Below are 19256 nucleotides of genomic sequence, written 5' to 3'. Positions count from 1 at the left end.
AGAGGAAGACTCTCAACAAGATGGATTGACACAGTGGCTGCAACAATGGACTTAAGCATAACAATGATTGTGCGGATGGTACAGGACAGGGCCGTGTTTTATTCTCTTGTACGTAGGTTCACTATGAGCTGGGTCCAACTTGATGACATCTAACAACAACAACAATAAAATGCCTTTTATTCTCCCATCCCTTTCAGCCTTATCAAAATAAGTACGGCTTTAAATAGAACAAGGTTTATTCAGCTGCTAATTAGGGAACCACCTTTCCATTTTTACTGAATCAAATTAAGAACAGTTATGAGTCATTATGCAGCCTTTCGCTTACAGTCTTGTAGTTTGATTACTGCGCACTTTCAGTTAGGACTATGATGTGAGCGTACTCTGCAAGCCTTCCTGTATTCCCTCAAGGAGAATGGAAAGCAGTTTTCCTTTTTTTGTAGTTTGTACATGATTTCTTCATTCTTGGAATTTCATACTTTTTAGAATTTTTGAATTACCTTCGATAAGAGAGGCAACATAATTGGCTTTTCTAGTACACAAATTTTGTTCAGGTCTTCTGTGGATAATTAACAAAAAGGATATATTTAATGTCATGTAGATTTACAAGTAATGTAGATATTTCTGTCAGTAAAAACTGGTTTTCATAGTTTTGAATGTGACAGTGGGCTCTTTAGTGTTGCTGAACAAAGTGTCTGTTCTATAAGTAAAATCTGAGATCCCAGCTAACTTCATGTCCGCTCATTTTAGATTCTGTTGTTTTCTGTTACTGATAAGTCAGTAGTGGTCCTTTAGTATGTTAAATGAGCATACTTATGTTAAGTCAAACAAGTTTTTGTTTGAATCTATTACTAATTGCTACGGAGACAAGTGTAAACAGATTATAATTATGAGCTAAGCATTACAGAGGATTACAAGATGTGTGAGAGTCTTAGATGGCTGAGAATTAGATCACTTGTACTTTAGATAATTTGAAGAATATCTTGCTTCCTAATTGCCTTTTGTTCTTTATTTATAGTATGATTGAAGACTTTTCAAGTTCAGAACATACCATTCCTCATTCATTCTGTGTAGACATAAGTTCAGAGATCTCTAGGTAAGAATATTTTCCTATTGTGTCATTTTGGAATAATTGTTTTTACAAATGAGTATGAAATGGTGACTACTGTACAATTTTGAAATAATTACTAAATTTTTTTTTACTAAAAACTATGAGAATAAAATGAAAGTAACATGAAGCATTGAAAGAGCAACATAGGTACACATTTCTGAGAACTTTAACCTAATTATTGAAAAATTTTCCTCTAAGACAGTTGTGTCTTAAATATATACAAGAGCTGTTCTGGAATAATCTTTTCTGAGAAAGAAGGAAATAGTGAATTTATTATTGGAAGGTGTCATTGTTGCTCATTTTCAGCCTCAAACAGATTTCTAATGGTGTGAATTCTTTTAATTCTCTCATAGAACAGATTCATCCACTTACGTGTTTTGACTTTCTTTTTCAGGGGTTGAACAGAGGTAAGGCAGCGTGAGTGTACAGTGTTTAGAAGTCTTGTTAAAATAGGAGGGTAATAACACAACTTTACTTCAGAAAAATTCTACACAATTAGTGTTGATCTCCTTACTACTTTTTGAAAGCAAAGCCCAATAAAGTTGTCTTAAATAGGCAGATCAATTGTAATGACTTTTTTTTTTTTTTGTAGATTTGCTAAATAAAGTTTCATTATTGGGCACATTAAAAATGCTCTGAAAAAGCAAATATTTCTATAAGGGAATGAGTGTAAACCCAAATAAATCTAAATGCAATTTAATATATTCCTTTATTTTTGGAAACATAATGATCAAGTCATTTGACTGTGATAATTGCTAGCCCCATTACTTAGCTTATGGAATTCGTTTGCTGCTATGTTCAAGGAGTCATCCCTACTATTGTTTAAAAAACAAACAAACAAAAACTTGGGTTGATCTTTAGTGTTTTTTTGAATAAGAATTTATTTTTCTTGTTAGGGTGTGTAAACTCTGTGGTTTGTTTGGAAATACTATTATTTTGCATTTAGTGATGATCAGTAGTACTTTGCTCTACCAATCCTAGAATTGAACATTTTTTTTTAACCCGTTCTTTCCCAACTCTATTCTGGGTCACTAATTTTAGTCAAAAAAACTTATTCCCACATCAAATTGTGCAGTCTATATAGTTAATCAGAATGACTGTACAGGCTTCCAGCACAGAGGCCTACAGGGACCAGACAAGTAAGCTAAATGTGTGAACTGTTCTGAGTGTTAACACCATAGGGAGGTGACTGCGGTTGTCTCGACAGTACACATCCCTTAATAAAGACATTCAGGTGAAGAATTGTGTTGACTGACAAATATGTCCAGTGGCTGATGAAGCCTGTTCAGTAGAGAGATCAGCTCTAGGCTTTATTTCCTATAAACTACCAGAGTAACCTTTAAATTAGAAGAAAAAAGTGAGTTCAAAATATACAGATTATATACATCTAATTTGTTTTTTTTTGTTGTTGATTACTGTGTGTTTTTTATTTATATACTTTCACATAGTGCACAGGTTTCGGCATTTAAAGATAAACCTTCCTCAGTTCCACCTTTTGTATCAAATGGAGTCAGTGTTCCTTCACAAACACCTGTTTTATCACCTCGAAAGACTCAGAGAAATGAACCCAGGGCTCCATTACCAGATTCTTCGGATTCTGTTAGGCAGATGCTCCAAGATGAAATGTTTAAATTAGTTCAGGTGAGCCTATCTCTGTATAAACAAGTAAATCTATACATGATATATATAGCATTTTAAAATACCTAGAAGTAGACAACTGAAAATTAAATTGCTGGCATTTTTCTGCTTTGAGTACTCTTTACTTGTCATTTAAAAGCTAATTCTAGTGCTCACTGTCTTCTCACAATGAATTCTTTTAACTGAGACCTTTGGGATGCAGAGCTGCTCACAAAAGTGAGGTGGTGGTGGTGGGGTAATAAGACCAGGTCAGTGGGCTCCTGCTCAAAAGTATCCAAAGTTTATTTTTCTGATCCAGGTGGTCATATCGTATTTCTTCTCCTCAAATCAAATTCTGAGCTTAGTTTAAAACTGTCAACTGCATTTCAAAGGACTGTTCACTTTGACTTCCATCATCTTGTTCTTGCCTGCCTAGCTTTTTTGACCATCAATTTTTAATTTTTTCCCTTTTCTTTTTTATTCCTTAAACATTAATTTCCCGTAAAGCTAACCCTCTACCAATTTGCTGTACATTCACTTCCCATCTTTTTTTTTTTTTTTTTAGTTTTACTGTGGTAAAATATATTCATATCCTTTATGTGATATAGTGTATTATTTTTTAAAATAATATTCTATTCTGTTTTCAGTGAAGGCTTATACAGCAGTGTAGGTTCCTATTCAACAGTTTCTACACAAATTGTTCAGTGGTATTAGCTACATTCTTCACAATGTGTGAACATTCTCTTTATTTCTGTTCTGGTTGTTCCATTTCCATTAACCTAATTTCCCTGCCCACTTTTGTTTTAAAGTAGTTGTTGACCATTTGGTCTCGTATAGGTAATTTGTTTTTAAAGGAGCACAGTAGTTATGGGCGATATTCCTTATTTTGTGAGCCACTGTTATTTAGTCACAAGGTGACCTCAGGATGTAGTTTCAGTTCAGGATTTGAAGAGTATCTCAGGACAGTGGTCTCAGGGAGACCCCCCAAGTCTGGTTTTTGTTTTTTTGAAATTTGAGGTTCTGTTCCACATTTTTCTCCTATTCAATCAGAGTCTGTCTACTGTGGCTCTAATTAGAACGTGTAATACACCATTTTTATATTGGTGACTTTTGGTACTAGTTTTCTCTTTGAACTTAAGGGCCCTGATGAGAATACTTCTTCACCATGTCCACTGTCACATGAAACTTACTGGAACTGGTTTTATTCTTATTTTTCCCACTCTCTTCTTTCCCTTTCCTATTTAGTAGGACCTCCTATTCTACCAACTTAATGTTTTATAAGGATTTCTCAAAGTGTGATCTATGGATTACCCAAGGACTTATTAAAATGCACCATTCTGTATTTTTATCAAGTTCGCCAAGCAGTTCTGATGCTTGTGAAAGATTAAGAATCACTGTCTTAGAGAGTTTTCTTTGCCTTTTTTCACTACCCATATCCAATGTTTTACTATGCCCTGATTTTTTTGCCTGGAATTGCTATTTCTAGTCAGTACAGGCACTTGGTTTTTCTGTAGCTATAGCCAGTCTTAGATTCTTAGCACTTCATACTTTTATTTTTAATCTTTATTGAGGAATAATTTACATAAAGTACAGTTCACGAATTTTAAGTGGACACTATGTTGATTTTTTTCTCCATTCTCCTGTTCCCCTGTATCCTGGTAATTACCAATCTTCTTTTGTCTTGATGGGTTTACCTATTCCAGATACTTCATATAGGTAGGATTATAAAACAACATATGTTTTTTCAACAACATAAATGGCAACTATACACATGGGCCTTGCCAGGTGATATACACAGGCATCAAATTGACTACATCTGTGGAAAGAGATGATAGAGAAGCTCAGTATCAGTTAGAACAAGGTCGGTGGCCGAATGCAGAACAGACCATCAATTGCACAGTTGCAAGTTCAAGTTGAAGCTGAAGAAAACGAAAAGAAGTCCACAAGAGCCAAAGTATGACCTTGAATACATCTTACCTAAATTTTCAGACCATTTCAAGAATAGATCTGACACATTGAACACTAATCACTAAAGACCAGTTGAGTTGTGGAATGACATCAAGGATATCATACATGAAGAAAACAAGAGGTCATTATATAGGAAAAAAAAAAAAAAAAGACAAAAGTGGATGTCAGAAGAGACTCTGAAACTTGCTCTTGAATGTAGATTAGCTAAAGTGAAAGGAACAAACGAAGTAAAAGAGCTGAACAGAAGGTTTCAAAAGGAGGCTGGAGAAGACAGAGTATTATAATGAAATGTGCAAAGACCTGGAGTTAGAAGACGAAAAGGGAAGAACACGTTTGATATTTTTCAAGCAGAAATAACTGAAGAAAAAATTCAATCCTCGAGTTGCAATACTGAAGGATTCCATAGGCAAATTATTGAATGACACAGGAAACATCAAAAGAAGATGGAAGGAATACACAGAGCCACTGTACCAAAAAGCATTAGTCAATATTCAACCATTTTGGGAGGTATCATATGATCAAGAACCAATGGTATCAAAGGGAGAAGTCCAAGCTGCACTGAAGGCATTGATAAAAAAACAAGGGTCCAGCAATTGAGAAAATACCAATTGAAATGATTTAACAAATGGATGCTATGATGGAAATGCTCACTTGCCTGTGCCAGGAAATTTGGAAGATAGCTTCCTAGCCAACTGACTGGAAGAGATCCATATTTGTGCCAATTCCAAAGAAAGATGATCCAGCAGGATGCAGAAATTATCAAACAGTACCATTAATATCACATGCAAGTAAAATTTTGCCGAAGATCATTCAAAAATGGTTGCAGCAGTATGTCGATAGAGAACTGCCAGAAATTCAAGCCGGATTCAGAAGAGGACATGGAATGAGGAATATCAATGCTGATGTCAGATGGATCTTGGCTGAAAGTAGAGAATACCAGAAAGATGTTTACCTATGTTTTATTGACTACGCAAAGGCATTTGACTCTGTGTATCATAACAAATTTTAGATAACATTGGGAAGAATGGAAATTCCAGAACACTTAATTGTGCTCGTGCAGAACCTGTACATAGAATAAGAGGCAGTGGGTCCAGCAGAACAAGGGGACAGTGCATGGTTTAGAATGAGAAAACATGTGCGTCAGGGTTGTATCCTTTAATACTTATTAAATCTGTATGCTGTATAGTCCATGAAGCTGGACTATATGAAGAAGAATGGGGCATCAGGATTAGAGGAAGACTCATTAACAACCTGCAATGTGCAGATGACACAATCTTGCTTGCTAAAAGTGAAGAGGACTTGAAGATGATGATCTTACACCTTAACGTAAAACAAAAATCCTCACAACTGGACCAATCATGGTAAGCATAGGAAATATTGAAGTTGTCAAGGATTTCATTTTAGTTGTTCCACAATCATTGCTCATGGAAGCAGCAATCAAGAAATCAAACGACATATAGCAATGAGAAAATCTGCTGCAAAAAATCTCTTTAAAGTTAAAAATCAAAGGCCTTCATTTTGAGGTCTAAGGTGCACCTGACCCAAGCCATGGTATTTTCAATTGCCTAACGTGCAAGCAGAAGCTGGACAATGAATAAGGAAGACTGAAGCAGAATTGATGCATTTGAATTATGATTTTGGTGAAGAGTATTGAATATATCATGGATGGCCAGAAGAATAAACAAATCTGTCTTGGAAGAAGTACAACCAGAAGGCTCCTTAGAACCAAGGATGGCAAGACTTTGTCGCACATATTTTGAACACGTTATCAGGAAAGACCAGACCCTGGAGAAGGATATCATGCTTGGTAAAGTAGAGAGGATCAGCGAAAAAGAAGACTACTGACAAGATGGATTGACACAGCAGCTGCAACAATGAGCTGAAACATAGCAACAATTGTAAAGATGGCGCAGGACCAGGCAGCATTTTGTTCTTTTATACATGGGGTTGCTATGAGTTGGAACTGGCACACGGCACTTAAGAACAGCAACAAGGATCATACAGTATTTTCTTTTTTTGCGTGTGTGTCTGGCTTATTTCACTTAGCATAATTTCAAGGTTCATCCACGTGGTGGCATGTCTTCTGTTGTCTTCTCCAAAACTTATTATATGTACATTTTCTAGGACATTCTTCTTCATACCTTGTTTTGATGTTATCATTCTCCTATTAAGTAAATTCAGGTACAAATTTGTCTCCTATATGATGTCAATCTTGTTTTATAAAAATACAGAGAGTGGTAGAAAAATCAAAGTGTCAATACTAGTTGTCTGTAGCAATGGGATATGAATCTTTTTTTATACTGTTTTTTTTTCTGTAATAAGCATGTATTTCCTTTATAATTTTTAGTCTGCAGTGTTTCCCTATTGGTTAGCTTTGTAAAATGCATTTTCTTCTGTTGGTCTTTTCCTCTTTTCTACGCATATACACGCGAGTTGAGTGATTCTCAAAGTGTGGTCCCTGGACCAGTAGCATCAGCATCACTTATATGTTGGAAATACAAATTTTCAGGCTCCACGCCAGACCGATTAAATCAGAAACTCTGGGGATGGGACTCAGCAAACAGTGGCTTAACAAGTCCTCCAGGTGATTCTGAGGAATGCTGAAGTTTGAGAATTGTACTAATCTATCTTCTCAATGTCCTTGCTGTAAGTTTTCTTGGCTAGCCAGTGTGTATGCTAGTCGTTCCCAAGCTTTTCTGCATGTTGAAATCACCTGGACATCTTTAAAAACTATGGAACCTGGCTCGCATCCCCAGACATTCTGATTTTATTGCTATGGGATGTGACCTGTCTGTGGGATTTTTTAAAAGCTCCTTAGGCGATTCTAATGTGCAGTTAAGTTTTAGAGCCCCTGGTACTGCCGTTGCCTTTCATTTAGCCAAGGGAAGTCCTTGCTCTTCACCTGTTTGCTACTTTCTGCTCTTTTCCTTCTTGAAAACCTGTTAAAAACATCCATTCTAGGAGTACCTTTTTGATTTTCCTCACCTTCGTCCATCAGATCACTCCTTTGGGATGTTTATGTTTACTGCTTTATAAATCAAATCTCCTTCATTAGTTAGTGTTCATATTCTCAGTTGGAAACTCCTGAAGGCAGGAGGCTCTTCTTTTTTTTTTTGTTTTTAATTCTCTCCTACTGCTCAGCATTCATGATTCTGACAGTTACTGAGACAAAGGCATTACTCTTGTGGAATACTCACATGGCTGTTGCTTCCTTAGATTCTTTTCAATATATTTTAAGATTTTTAACTTTTGTTTTATTCTAGCTGCAACAGATCAACTTCATGAGCCTAATGCAGATAGTAGGGTCATCCTTTGCTAACCTCCCGAATATACATCAACTTATACAGCAGTCTCAGTCTGCACATTTGGTGGGAAGCCAAGTGTCAAACCCCATAAGAGGAAGTGGTGATGTCGAAGACACCAGTGGAAATCTTAAGGACAGGTTTTTCATTAAACCACAATCCACAGGAGAGGACACCAGAGAGTCTGTCAAGAACAGCCCACACTGCCATAAAGGAATTGCCCGATCTGATCCAAACAGTAATGGAAATTTACAGGTAATACATATAAAAATACCATCAAAGTTGTCCTAGAAGTTCAACTTGTTGAGTCTTTGTTATCTGAGTAAATAATTTTTTTTTAGTAGTTATTACATTATAACCCCCTCCCAAAGACACACTGAATATCCTTTATAAAATAAGGAATTTCTAATAAACTTACGAGATATCTTTTATTTCTCTTCCAGAATGTACCACAAGAGAGTATTCCTTTATGTCGTATAGAAGGCCAACCCCAGAATACAGGACCAACTCCAACATCTCAAAGCTTACCACCCACTTCATTGCCTCCGGCCACTGCTGCAAATACTCACCTCCACCTTTTGTCCACATCTGCCATTCCGAAGATACCTAGACTTATCCCATCTGCAAAAACTTTTAGTCCTGGCGATGGTTTTCCTTTGCTTTATTTTCAGCCTAAGCATGAATTCAAGCCCCTTTCCTTACCTAGTGGAAGAGTTCCCCAAGTTCGCTTCAGGCCTGTGCCACAGCCAAGAGAGGCTTGGGGATTATCTGATTCCTTCCAGCCTCCTTTACCACAGAGAGAAGGGCATACTACAATTTCTCATTTGAATTTGAGCCAGTATGATACTGAAGCCATAAAAAAAGCAGTTGAGCAGAAGAAATGGGCAGAAACTGTAACTACAGAAATCCCTACGCATCTGAACATGGATCAGTATGTTGGACAAGAAAACTTGACGCCTCAACAGGACTCTTCAATATATATAAAACCAGAAAAACTATTTGAGGTTAAGCGAGGGCCCCTTGAGATATCTCCTCAGAATTCCTTTGGATTTCCATTATTGCACCTGCAATTTAAACCTCCTTATATGTTTTCATCTACCTCGAGAGCATCAGTTACTGTTCCCTCAAAGCCAGTCAGAATGGTAGCAGAAGAAAGAAAATACTCAAGTCTATCATTACTTCATTCATGTCTATCCCCAGAAAATACGGTAATGAATTTTTACAGGGTGATGCAAAAGCAGAGTCCTGCACTTTTTATACCATAGATAGTATATGTTTACTGAAAAGCCCATACACATTTCCTTTTTAAAAAGAATGCTTCTAATATAGGAAACAGTATAAAAATTGGCTTAATATTATAATTGGCTATTTTAAAAGTTTTGGGTTTTTGTTATACATCAATACCAGAATTTGCTAGCCTCTTTTATAGATATTCCTCTGCTCAAAGAAAAAATAAGATGTAAAATAAAACTGGGCATCCTTGGGTGATGCAAACAGTGAAGTCCTTGGCTGCTAATCCAAAGGATGGTAGCTCGAGTCCCCCTAGATGAGTTTCAGAAGACAGGCCTAGTGATCTACTTCCAAGAGATTAGCCATTGAAAACTCTATGGAGCACCGTTCTACTATGACACACATGGGGTTGCCATGAGTTGGAATCGATTTGATGGCAAATGGTTTGTTTTGGTTTAAAATAAAATTACCAAGTGTTTTCATAATGTGTGTGTGTGTGAGCATGCACATGCACATGCACACACATGTATAAAGGAGAATTTGACGTTCCTAGCAATTGTGATGTGACTGTCTTCAAATCTGTTAAGGTTAAAATTGTTAAACAGACGCAGGTCTACCCGTAGTTGTGCATGTAATAAAGTGGTAGCTTTTTAAAGTACTTAAAACACAAGGATTGAATTTTTATAAACCCACGCCATCCTCTGTAAAGGTGTAACCATGATTCGTGAAATTCAAATTGTTTAGGTTCTAATTTTGTAGGTGACTGTATGCTATCTTAGGGAGATAACTGAGTAATTCATACTCTGGTATACTTTTAATATTTGAAGTGAGTACTGGGGGGAAAATGGTCATTCCTTAGAAAAGATATTTACCATGTGTCTTTTCTTCTGAACGTATTATGAATGGAAGAAGAAAGGAGTAAAGGAGTGGAAAAGTAGACAATTTGAGAAGGATTAAAAAAATTATTAGAATAGTATAGTGAACCCCGAGGCTACATCACCTAACTTCAGCGATACTGGCATATTGCTTATCTTTTTGATCTATAATCCTCACCCCTCTGCATCTTCCCCCTTCCAAATAATTTTAAATCAATTGTTGTATATTATTTCATTTGTAATTGTAAGAAGGAAGGTTTTTTGAACATTTTATTGTTTAGGTGAAATATAACAGGGCAGATGAGTTTCCCATTCACCAATTTATACACAGCCTGTTTCTTGACATTGGTTGCAAACCCCTGAATATGTCACTCCTGAATGTCTCAGTACTCTACACCCTTCCTCACTGGGTTCCCTATATCCACTGGCCCAGCTTTCCTGCCCATACCATCCTTCTCAACTTTGCTTTTGGGCAAATGCTGCCCTCTAGTTCTTATAAAATTGATTGTTTTGAGGTATTCGTTTCTCAGTGGTGTTATTAGTCATTTTATAGACCTGATTATTGTGTGGCTGTAATTTGATCTCTGGGAGTGATTTCAGTTCCAAGTTTGAAGGCTCTCTAAGCCATAGCCTCAGGGGTTCCACCCATCTCTATTGGACCAGTAAGCCTGTCTTATTTGTGAGTTTGAATTTTGTTCTATGTTTCTCTCCTACTCTGTCCCTGACGTACTTACTGTTGTGGTCCCAGTCAGAGTGATCGGTAGTTGTAGCCAGGCACCGTCTAGTTCTTCCTGTCTCAGGCTAGTGGAGGCCATGGTTCATGTGGTCCATTCGTCCTTCAGGCTAATTTTTTCCTTAAGTCTTTGGTTTTCTTTACTCTTCTTTGCTCTGGAGAGGAAGAGACCAATTGTTGTATCTTAGATGGCCACTCACAAGCTTCTAAGACCCCAGTTGCTACTCATCAATGTAGGATGTAGAACATTGTCTATATGGATTATGATATGTCAGTTGACTTAGATGTCCTCCGAGACTATGGTCCCCAACCCTCAGGCCTAGTATCTCAGTCCTGGGAGGTATATGTTTATGGCTAAGAAGTTTTCATGACTGTGTCCCCTGTGCCACTGTTGCAATTGGTATATTTGCAGCATGTACACATATATATGTAAAAAAAATATATATATATATGTTTTTTTTATGTACATAGATGTATTTCCATAACCCTCTCCCTCCTCTTCAGCTTACATATCTACCTGTGTATCCACTTGTACATTATTGTTTGTTTTTATAGGATTGTATATGTATTAGTATTTACCGTTGTTGCCTTTTACTGTTGTGTATCTTTCAGTGTCTTCCTTTACCTTCATTATGCTGTGCTGATTTCCTCCATGTTGTGTATTATCTCTCCTTTCACTAATGTTAATATGTGTCTCCTATCTAGTTAGTGGCTTTCCCTCCCCCCGCCCATTCCTAAGTTTGTTTCTGTCTGTATGAAAACTTTTTCTTGACTTTTTATGATAGTGGTCTCAAACATTACTTGTCATTTCACTCAGCATATTGTCTTCCAGGTTCATCCATGCTGTGAGATGTTTTGTGGATTTGACATTATTCTTTAACATTGCATAGTATTCCATTGTGTGTATATACCACAGTTTATCCATTCATCCATTGATGAGCACTTAGAGTGTTTCCATCTTTTTGCTATTGTAAATAATGCTGTAATGAACCTGGGTGTGCATATGTCTATTCATGTGGTGGCTCTTACTTCTCTAGGATATATACCTAGGATTGGGATTGCTGGATCATATGGTGTTTCTATTGGTAGCTTTTGGAGGAAGTGCCATATCGTATTCCATAGGGGTTGTACCATATTGCGTTCCCATCCAGCAGTGTCTGAGAGTTCCAGTCTCTCCACAGCCTGTCCAACATTTGTTGTTTTGTTTCTTTGATCAGTGCCATTTTTACTGGCTTGATGTGGTATCTCATTATTGTTTTGATTTCATCTCTGTAATGGCTCATGATCCTGAGCATCTCTTCATGTATTTGTTGGTTGCCTGGATGTTTTCTTTGATGAAGTGTCTGTTCATGTTCTTTGCCCATTTTTTAATTGGGTTGTTCATCTTTTTGTTGTTGAGATGTTGGAGTTTTTTAAATAAATTTTGGAGATTAGAGCCTTGTCAGATATATCGTAGCCAAAAATTTTGTTCCAGTCTATGGGTTCTCTTTTTACCTTTTTGGAACAGTCTTTTGATGAGCGTAAGTATTTGATTTTCAGGAGGTCCCAATTGTCTAATTTGTCTTCTGCTGTTTGTGCTTTTTTTTTAGTTATATTTGGTAGTGTTTATGCCTTAAATTAGGGCTTCTAGATTTTCCTCTATTTTTTCTTTTATGATATAGTTTTAGGTTTTACATTTAGGTCTTTAGTCCATCCTGAGTTAGTTTTTGTGTATGGTGTGAGGTATGAATCCTGTTTAATTTTTCTGCAAATGAATATCCAGTTTTGCCAGCACCATTTGTTAAAGAGACTATCTCTTTCCCATTTAATGGATTTCAACCCTTTGTTTAAGATTAACTGTCCCTAGGTGGATGGATTTACTTCTGAGTTCTCAATTCTGTTCCATTGGTGTATGTGTCTGTTGTCATACCAATACCAGGCTGTTTTGGCTACCATGGCTATATAGTAGGTTCTGAGATCTGGGAGTGTGAAGCCTCCTACTTTGTTCTTCTTCAATAGTTCTTTACTTATCTGGTGCCTCTTTCTTGTCTGTATAAAGTTGGTGATTAGTTTTTCCTTTTTGTTAAAGAATGTTGTTGGAATTTGGTTTGGGGTTACATTATACCTGTAGATTGTTTTTGGTAGTATTGTCATCTTCACATTGTCTTCTTATCCATGAGTGTGGCATGTTTTTCCATTTATGCAGGTCTTTTAGTTTCTTGCTGTAGTGTTTTGTAGTTTTCTTTGTGTAAGTCTTTTACATTCCTTAGTTAGGTTTATTCCCAAGTATTTTTGGAGTTCTCTTGGTTAGTGTAGAGGAATCTGACTGATTTTTGTATGTTAATCTCATACCCTGCCACCTTGCTAAATCCTTCTATTAGTTCCAGTAGCTTTCTTGTAGTCTCTGGAATTTTCTATGTATAGGATCATGTCATCTGCAAACAGGAATAGTTTTACTTCTTCCTTACCGATTTGGATGCCTTTTATTTTCCTATTTTGCCTTGTTGCTCTAGCTAGGACTTCCAGTACAATATTGAATAAGAGTGGTGATAAAGGGCGTACTTGACTAGTACCTGTTCTCAAGGGGAAACCTTTCAGTCTCTCTCCATTGAGAATAATTTTGGCTGTTGGTTTTGTATATATGGCCTTACTTATGTTGAGAAATTTCCCTTCTTTTCCCATTTTGCTGAGAGTTTTTATCAAGAGTGTGTGTTGGACTTTATCAAATGCCTTTTCTGCATCAATAAAGATGATCATGTGATTCTTTTATTTATGTGGTGAATTACACTGATCGATTTTCTAATGTTGAACCATCCCTGCATACCTAATAGGAATCTCATTTCATTGTGGTATGTTATTTTTTTTTTATATGCTGTTGAATTCTGGTGGCTAAAATTTTGTTGAGAATTTTTGCATCTATATTCATGAGGGATATTGGTCTATAATTTTCTTTTTTAGTGGTGTCTTTGCCTGGCTTTGGTATCAGGGTTATGCTGGTTTCATAGAATGAATTCAAGAGTATTCCTTTCTTTTCTATGTCCTGAAGTATTTTGAGTAGGATTGGTGTCAACTCTTCTCTGAATGTTTGGTAGAATTCTCCAGTGAAGCTGCCTGGGCCGGGGCCTTTTTTTTTTTTTTTTTAAGTTGTACTTTGGAAGCCCTGGTGGCATAGTGGTTAAGAGCTATGGCTGCTAACTGAAAGGTCAGCAGCTCAAATCTCCCAGGCACTCCTTGGAAACCCTATGGGGCAGTTCTACTCTGTCCTAGAGGGTTCCTATGACTCGGAATTGACTTGGTAGCAATGGGTTTGGTTTTTTTGATTTTCAGTAAAGTTTTGGGGTTTTTTGTTGTTGGGACTCTTTTTTATGATCTCTTCAATTTCTTTTTTTGTTATGAGTTTTTTTTTTAAGCATTCTACTTCAGTTTGTGTTAGTTTAAGTAGGTAGTGTTTCTAGAAATTTATTCATTTCTTCTAGGTTTCCAAATTTGTTGGAGTACAGTTTTTGATACTATTCTGTTATGAGCCTTTTTATCTTAGTTGGTTTCGTTGTAATGTCACCCATCTCATGTGTTATTTTGGTTATTTGCATCTTCTCATTCTTTTCCTTTGTCATTTGGCCAGTGGTTGGTCTATTTTATTGATCCTCTCAAAGAACCAAATTCTAGTCTTGTTGATTCTTTTTTATTGATTTTCTGTTTTCTATTTCATTTATTTCTCCTCTAATCTTTGTTATTTCCTTTTTTTGGTGACTTTTTTTTTTTTTAAACTAAAACCTTTTTTATTGTGCTTTAAGTGAAAGTTTACAAATCAAGTCAGCCTCTCATACAAAAGTTTTTATACACCTTGCTATATAATCCTAGTTGCTCTGCCCCTAATGAGACAGTGCACTGCTTCTCTCCGCCATATATTTCTGTGTCCATTCAGCCAGCTTCTGTCTGCCTCTGCCTTCTCATCCCCCCTCCAGACAGGACCTGCCCACATAGTCTCATTTGTCTTCTTTTTTTTTTTTTTTTAGTTTTTATTGAGCTTTAAGTGAACGTTTACAAATCAAGTCAGTCTGTCACATATAAGCTTATATATACCTTACTCCATACTCCCACTTAATCTCCCCCTAATGAGTCAGCCTTTCCAGTCTCTCCTTTCGTGACAATTTTGCCAGTTTCTAACCCTCTCTACCCTCCTATCTCCCCTCCAGACAGGAGATGCCAACACAGTCTCAAGTGTCCACCTGATACAAGTAGCTCACTCTTCATCATCATCTCTCTCCAACCCATTGTCCAGTCCCTTCCATGTCTGATGAGTTGTCTTCGGGAATGGTTCCTGTCCTGAGCCAACAGAAGGTTTGGGGACCATGACCGCCAGGATTCCTCTAGTCTTGGCCAGACCATTAAGTCTGGTCTTTTTATGAGAATTTGGGGTCTGCATCCCACTGATCTCCTGCTCCCTCAGGGGTTTTCTGTTGTGCTCCCTGGCAGGGCAGTCATCGGTTGTGGCCGGGCACCATCTAGTTCTTCTGGTCTCAGGATGATGTAAGTCTCTGGTTCATGTGGCCCTTTCTCGTGACTTCTTTTACTGCTCTTTTTATATTTGTTCAAGTTGTAGGATTTAAATATTGATTTTTGCCCTTTTATGTGTGTTTATTACTATAGATTGACCTCTGAGCACTGCTTTTGCTGTGTCTCAAAGGTTTTGGTATGTTGTTTTCATTCTGATTTGTTTCTAAGGAATTTTTTATTTACTTTTTGATTTTTTCTATTACCCAATGGTTTTTCAGCAAGGCGTTATTCAGTTTCCATGTGTTTCTTCCTCCCACCCCATCCCCCACTCCGTTTTTCCTGTTATTGATTTCAGGATTTTCTTATTATGGATAGTTTTTATAGCATGTGGTCTGAGGAGATGTTTGTATTATTTTGATGTTTTTGAATTTATTGAGGCTTGCATTGTGGCCTAAAATATGGTCTGTTCTGGAGAATGATCCATGTATGTTGGAGAAGAATGTGTACTGTGCTGTTGATGGGTAGAATGTTCAGTATATATCTTTGAGGTCAAGTTGTTTGTGTTATTTAGATCCTCTGTATCTTTGTTTAGTTTCTTTCTATTCTGTCCTTCATTGAAAGTAGTGTGTTAAAGTCTCCTACTATTGTTGTGGAATTGTGAATTTCTCTTTTCAATGCTATTAAAGTTTGTTTTATGTATTTTGGAGCTCTGTCTTTGGGTACATAGATATTATGGTTGTGTCTTCTTTGTGGATTGTCCCTTTAATCTTGTACTATGCCCCTCCTTGTCTCTTATGATGGATTTTGATTTAAAGTCTACTTTTTCTGAGATTAATATTGATACTCCTGCTCTTTTTTTTTTTTTTTTAAATTGTGGTTTAGGTGAAAGTTTACAGCTCAACTTCATCTCTCATACAAAAATCTATACACATATTGTTATATGACACTAGTGTAATCCCTATAATGTGACAGCACACTCCCCCTTTCCAACCTGGGTTTCTTGTGTCCATTCAATCTGTTCTTGTCCCTTCCTGCCCTATTATCCTGCCTCTGAAGAGGAACTACCCATTTGGTCTCATGTATCTGCTTTAACTAAGAAGCACACTGTTCGTGAGTATTATTTTGTTTTATGGTCCAGTCTCATCTTAGTCTGAAGACTGGGCTTCGGGAATGGTCTCAGTTCTGGGTTAACTCCTGCTCTTTTGTGGTTACTGTTTCCATGATACATTTTTTCCATTTTTTGATTTTTAACTTATTGATGTCTTTGTGTCTAACGTATGTCTCTCGTAGGCAACATATTGATGGGTCATGTTTTTTTTTTTCCTGTCTTCTCACTGTGTCTCTTGACTGTGCATTTAAACCCTTTACATTCAGTGTGATTATTGACAGGTATGAATTTACTGTTGTTATTTTGTTATGCATTTTGTTGTGGTGTTGCCATTGTCTTTGTTCCACTTAATTTTTCTGTGCTGAGTTTTTTTTGTTTATGTATTTTCATTTCCTTCATTGTTTTCGATTTTGTGTTTTCTTCTTTATTTTGGTGAGTAGGTTATTAACTTTCTTTTTAGTTACTCTGATGTTTACCTTTGTTTTCCTAAGTTTAAAAGTCTGTTATTTCTTGATATTTCCATAACTTCCTCTCCATATGGAAGTTCAGTGTCTACACCATTTACCACCCTTCTTTTGTTTTGAAGTTGTCGTTGCTTACAGATTGACATTTCTGGTTCCTTGTTTTTGGTTCTGTAGCTTTATTTTATTTTTGAGATTTCTCTACCTCAGTTGGCATCTTGGTGATGTCATCGGGTGACTTACTCTCAGGTTGTTGCCTGATGTCATTTGTTCTCTATCTGAAGGACTCCCTTTAATGTTTCTTGTAAGGATAATCTGGTTTTTACAGAGTCCCTTAATTTCTGTTATCTGAAAATGTCCTAATTTATTTTTATTATCGTGCGTTAGCTGAAGATTTATGGAGCAAATTAGTTTCTCATTAAACAATTAATACAAATATTGTTTTGTGACATTGATTGCCAACCCCATGATGTGTCAACACTCTCCCCTTCTTGATCGTGGGTTTCCCATTTTCATTTGTCTAGCTCTCCTGTCTTCTCATCCTTGCACTTGGGCTGGTGTGCCCATTTAGTCTTGTATACATGGTTGAGCTGTGTGTGTTATTGTTTGTTTTGTGGGCCTGTCTAATCTTTGGCTGAAGGGTGAACCTCAGCTGTGACTTCAGTACTGAGTTAAAAGGGTTTTTGGGGGCCCAACTCTCGGGTTTTCTCTAGTCTCTGTCAGACAGTAAGCCTGATCTTTTTTTGTGAGTTAGAATTTTGTTCTATGTTATTCTCCAGCTCTGTCTGGGACCTTCTATTGTGATCCCTGTCAGAGCAGTTGGTGGTTGTAGCCGGGCACCATTTCATTGTGCTGGACTCAGTCTGGTGGAGGCTGTGGTAGTTGTGGTCGGTTAGTCCTTTGGACTACTCTTTCCCTTGTGTCTTTGGTTTTCTTCATTGTCATTTGCCCCAGAAGGGGTGGGACCAGTAATCATATCTTAGATGGCCACTCACAAGCTTTTAGGACCTCAGCTGCTACTCACCAATGTAGAATATAGAACATTTTCTTTAAAAAATATGTTATGCCGATTGAGCTATGTGTTCCTCAAGACCGTGGTCCCCAGCCTTCAGCACAGTAACTTGATCCCTATGGGAGTTTGGATGTGTCTGTGAAGCTTCTATGACTTTGCCTTGGTCTGGTTGTGGTGGCTTCCCCAGTAATGTGTACTCTTAACCTTTGCCAAAGTTACCACTTTTTTATTGTGTAGCTAGTGTTTTCCCTTCCCACCACTCCCCTCCCTCGTGACCATTAAAGATTGTTTCTTTCTATGTGTAAACCTTTTCATAAGTCTTTATAATTGGTCTCATACAGTATTTGTCCTTTTGTGATTGACTTATTTCACTCAGTGTAATGTCCTCTAGATTCATCCATGCTGTGAGGTGTTTCACAGATTCGTCATTGTTCTTTATCGCTGCGTAATATTCCATTGTGTGTTTTTTAGCATAGTGTGTTTATCTGTTCATCTGTTGATGGACGCTCAGGTTGTTTCCATCTTTTTGCTCTTGTGAATAATGCTGCAGTGAACATGGGTGTGCATATGTCTATTCGTATAACAGCTCTTATTTCTCCAGGATTTATTTTTAGGTCTGGGATTGCTGGATTGTATGATATTTCTATTTCTAGCTTTTTAAGGAAACGCCAGATCATTTTCCAAAATGATTGTACCATTTTACATTCCTACCAGCAGTGCATAAGAGTTTCAGTCTCCCTGCAACCTTTCCAAGATTTGTTATTTCCTGTTTTTTTTTATCTTGTACCAGTAGTGTTGGGGTGAGATATAGTATCTCATTGTAGTTTTAAGTTTTATTTCCCTAATGGCTAGTGATCACGAGCATTTCCTCATGCATCTGTTAGCTGCCTGAATGTCTTCTTTCGTGAAATGTCTGTTCCTTTGCCCATTTTAAAATTAGATTATTCATCTTTTTGTTGTAGAGGTACAAGATTTTCCTGTAGATTTTAGAGATTAGACTTTTGTTGGATTTACCATAGCCAAAAAAAATTTTCCGGTCTATAGGTTCTCTTTTTACTCTTTTTGTAAAGTCTTTTGATGAACATAAGTGTTTAATTTTTAGAAGATCCCAGTTATCTAGCTTATCTTCTGGTGTGAGAATGTCATAATTTTCTCATTCTATTTGAGAGACAATTTTACTGGGTATGTCATTCTTGGTTGGCAATTATTTTCTTTTAGTGTGTTAAATATGTCATCCCATTGCCTTCTTGCCTGCATGGTTTCTGCTGAGAAATCAGAGTTTAGTCTTATTGGAATCTTGTTTTTCCCAAGCTGCTCTCAGAATTCTCTCTTTATCTTTGGACTTGGAAAGTTTGATTATGATATG

At 36.9% G+C, this 19256-nt stretch overlaps 1 protein-coding gene across 4 annotated transcripts in view; it reads left to right on the top strand.

Annotated features, from left to right (window-relative positions):
- The window catches only part of CPLANE1 (ciliogenesis and planar polarity effector complex subunit 1), a 182258-nt gene that overhangs the window by 70163 nt on the left and 92839 nt on the right, over positions 1-19256 (top strand). For all 4 annotated transcript variants that reach the window (XM_049862496.1, XM_049862491.1, XM_049862506.1 and 1 more), the window contains 4 exons: positions 1016-1093; positions 2557-2749; positions 7957-8250; positions 8439-9203. In XM_049862496.1, coding sequence (XP_049718453.1) covers positions 1016-1093; positions 2557-2749; positions 7957-8250; positions 8439-9203 — 1330 coding nt within the window. The remainder of the gene's footprint in view (positions 1-1015; positions 1094-2556; positions 2750-7956; positions 8251-8438; positions 9204-19256) is intronic.

This window comes from Elephas maximus, chromosome 2 (assembly GCF_024166365.1).
Source record: "Elephas maximus indicus isolate mEleMax1 chromosome 2, mEleMax1 primary haplotype, whole genome shotgun sequence".
NCBI classification, from domain to species: domain Eukaryota; kingdom Metazoa; phylum Chordata; class Mammalia; order Proboscidea; family Elephantidae; genus Elephas; species Elephas maximus.
Note: the sequence above shows the minus strand (reverse complement) of the source record. Positions and strands in the feature narration are given on the sequence as shown.